Below are 3,943 nucleotides of genomic sequence, written 5' to 3'. Positions count from 1 at the left end.
TTTTTCTTGAATGGCAAAATTGATTTCGTTGACGTGTACATTTTTCGGTACCAATATTGCGCGTTCACTTAAGTAATCATTGCGTTGATAGTGTTGAACAATATTCGGAAATACACTTTCAATCAATTCTTCTTTCGATTGTAAAAGTGTACAAAAGTTGTTCTGCAATGTGATCAAACCGGTATCATCGATTGGTATTTTGCCTTCGCCAATGTCCAACAACTGCTTCGAAAACGCCGCTGCGGATCGATCATTTTGCAATTGGACTCGCATGTTGATGGTAAGAGTCAGCCTTTGAACATGTCTCCACAAAACTGACGATTTTAAACATGCCTTTATTTCGTCTTCAGGAGTTGGTCGAGGAATGACTGGCAAAGTTTGCCTGAAATCGCCGGATAATAATACTAATGCCCCGCCAAAAAGTTATTGATTTTGGCGTAAATCTTGCATTGTTCTATTGAATGCTTCTAATGACTTTTGGGCCAATGCAGGCAGTTTCACTTTGCCACCGGAGCAGCACATGCCAGCTGTTTCTCCTCGAAACTTCGCTGCATTGCAATGCGTACAAATAATATCCATTGCTCCAATGGAACCATGCAGGCTGTAGTCGTAGTCAGGATCGTAGTGAAAGCCAACATGTTCCATTTGATCGCGAAGACGAAGCGGAACTCTGCCTTGGCAATAATTTGGCCGTTGCACTGTGTTGCGGCTAGTGGAAAAGTAACTTTTTTCCGATTATTTTTTTCAGTGTTTTTAATGATGCAATTTTGTCACAGACATTCCAAGTAAACAAAAAACACATAAAGCTTATTTTTGTGTTGGCCCGTTGATTTTTAATTGATTTTAGAAGTCAAATTTACAAAATTTTCACGAAAAGAGGGGATTTCAGGGCTGTATTCAAAATGATCTCATTTGATTTTGGTGACAGATATTTTGATTCGGAAAAAAAATCTGCCTTCGGACAAGTATCTTCTGTAAAAAAAAAGGAATGTTGTTTGAGACATTTTCATATGCACCTTTTTTAGAGCGAAACCCCGACTAAAGGTCCATTTTTCCTTTAAATTTGGGTTAGGTAAGCAATATCTAAAAAGTCCCAGAGAGTCCCAGCTCCAAACCACTACAGAAATGTTACATAATTTGTTTTCAACGAACTGTGAAAAAATCAGCTGCCCATACCTGCCCTCCTGGGAGTTATAGCGATTTTAGTATATCACTCTCAGTATTTATTCCATAGAAATAGAACGGAAATTCTCGGAATCACTTATTGAATAATTTAATCATATTGGTTTTCGGGTGACTTTCCGTCATCCCACGTCAAATTTTTATTATTTTCAGACCGGTTTCGGCTAATCGCCATCTTCAGTGTTTTCTTTTTTGTCACTAATTAGTCCGCATGTGTGTCCGTCTTTATATAGTGTTTTCTTTTAGCTTGTGGTGGTACCTTTCTCTCTCTCTGTTGTTTTACTATTTTATTCTCTCTCTTTCGCTCTCTCTCTCTCCCCCTTTGTTTTTACGTCTAGGTAGGTGGGTGAAATAATCCGTTATTGCGCGCTTATTTGTATTGTTTTTATTTTGTGGTTTTTTTTATTTTTATTCTACATCTATTCTAGCACTCCACAAAAATGAGCATAACTCTCTTAAAACTGAAGCTATTGACTTCAAACCGGTATCAAATTAAAGCTTTTATTGCCACCTTTCAAATAAGAAATGAAATAGATTTTGGTTTTATATAAAATTTCAGAGTTTTTCAACAAATATCGAAAAATCATAAAAATTTGACGTTTATAATTCTTGTTCGGACCACCCTATAGTTTATTTAAAAAACTAATCATAGGGTATTTATCAGAAATAAAAGAACAATTAAAATAAATTTTTTTTTGTGAATTTTTCGAACAATTATTTTTTTTTTTTTTACTTTTGTTGAAAATTTGACCCAACAATTTTTTTCGGTGTAAATTTTTTTTTCACTCATTCTGGTTTCATTTCATTGGGATTTCATTCTGACCAATCTGTAGAAGTTTCTCATCGATACAATTAAAATTACAGTTTAGGCAATATGATTTCCAAAAAATTCCGGTTTCGCAACACTGTGCGTTGATTGTCTGCGGATTCAGCTCTAAACTGTGCACGCCGCTCTCTGTACACCGCTCTACCTCGGGCATTCACGCGTATGCCTGCCAACCGTATTACGTCTGCGTAGTGGAGGCATTTTCTAAAGTATTCTTTTCGAATAAATGTAGCAAATCGATTGAATTAAATCTGGAAAAAACACACAATGTTGTTGTCAATGTTTTTTAATAATTGTAAACATTCGCTCACGTTATTTTGGCGGTTAGGGCTCGATATATTGTAAGTAACACCATGTTTCCCTCAACTTATGACACTCATATATCAGTCAGTTTGTCATATGTTTTTATGTACCTAATAAGTATAAGTTCTGATGTACTATAAATCTCATTCACGCTTTATAATATATGTATAATAAAAATAAGGGGTTTATAATAATAATTCTGTTTACTATTTCCGCGAACTACTAGAACAGTCTGCTTTTATCTATGGCGCAGTCTGCGCATGGGCCCGCTTGTTAAACTAATTAGTGATTGTCCAATTTGTGCTAGTTCAATGTTTCCATATTCATTTGCATAAATTAAATTTTTCCATGGTTCCCAAATTTGCAAAAATTCCCAAAGTATAGCTAATATGAAAAAACTGATTAGTATATTTGGAACCAGCGACCTAAATACACACCAGAAATATGAATGCTGTTATTTACATCTTCTGACTAAACACCAGTGCAATTATCAACACAAAAATGGCAAGTTGGTTAAAAAACAGGTAAGTTTGAGAGTAACCATAAATTAAAGGACTGCCAGAGATGATATTTGACTTTGTCGTTTGCTTTTGCAGATTCGTTATCTAATAACATCCACCAAAACTTTTTGGTACTTTGTGTCACTTGGGGGCCGATGCGCGGGCTCTTGCAATTAAAAGTTGCGTTCTAGATGCTTCACGATTTGCAGGTTTTTACAGGAAGTCATTCCAGGTGACCACCTCCCATAAGGTTTATTAATGGAGAAAACAGCTGTTCCTGCAAATCGTGAATTTCGTGAATATCGTGAAGCATCTGGAACGCAACTAAAATAAACAGGATTGTTGTTGACCTCATGATACAATATAAATTCACTATTACCAAAGGATTTGAGAAACATTAAATTTTCGACCCGCCCTATTGAATATACTATTTAATGTCGTAGCCATTTCAAAACTAAAAATCTGTAATGAAATTCATATTCAAGACTTTACCATACGTCTCCGTAGAGCAAAAAGTCTATTTAGCTTGCTAAATACAGCGTAGAGTTGTCGTAGAGTTTTCGATCTATCTGCGTTGGACTGTGTACACGGCGAAAAAGTCTAGCTTAAAGCTAAGCGTACACAGTAGAGAAGAAATGCGAGACTTAGACAAAAATCTCGCTAGAGACCTGTAAACACTCAATAGAGCTTTACGAGAGACTCACCTACAAAGTCTACGTTAGAGTTATTTAGCGAGGCTTTTTCGCCGTCTACACAGTCCAACGCAGCTAGATAGAAAACTCTACGACAACTCTACGCTCTATTTAGCAAGCTAAATAGATTTTTTGCTCCACGGAGACGTATGGTAAAGTGTTGACAATGAATTTCATTACAGATTGTTAAATTTTGAAATGGCTACGACATTAAATCGTATATTCGATAAAAGCACACAATTTTAGGTATATTTAGAACGTAGCCAAATAATGTATCGGGAATCATTCTCTTATTTTCATTGGCATTTCAATGGCTTTTCCAATAGCCTCCTTCCTTTGCAAAGGGGCATTATTATTGGTTAAAACATAAGGGGTATTCACAAATTGAGCAGGTGGTCTGGCACTCTGGCAACAGTCGTTGCTTGAGTTACCTGCTTTTT

The 3,943-nt window shown here is 36.0% G+C and overlaps 1 protein-coding gene across 1 annotated transcript in view; it reads right to left on the bottom strand.

Annotated features, from left to right (window-relative positions):
- LOC118751135 overlaps window positions 1-273 on the bottom strand; it is a 1,914-nt gene extending 1,641 nt beyond the window's left edge. The window contains exon 1 of the mRNA XM_036485902.1: window positions 40-273. Within this exon, the coding sequence (XP_036341795.1) occupies window positions 40-273 (234 nt within the window). The remainder of the gene's footprint in view (window positions 1-39) is intronic.
- Window positions 274-3,943: the final 3,670 nt, after the last annotated feature.

Source organism: Rhagoletis pomonella, unplaced genomic scaffold (genome assembly GCF_013731165.1).
Source record: "Rhagoletis pomonella isolate Grant_MI unplaced genomic scaffold, Rhpom_1.0 Rhpom_scaffold_00556, whole genome shotgun sequence".
In the NCBI taxonomy this organism is placed as follows: Eukaryota; Metazoa; Arthropoda; class Insecta; order Diptera; family Tephritidae; genus Rhagoletis; species Rhagoletis pomonella.
The sequence above is the reverse complement of the archived record's forward strand: the minus strand, read 5'-3'. Positions and strand labels throughout refer to the sequence as shown.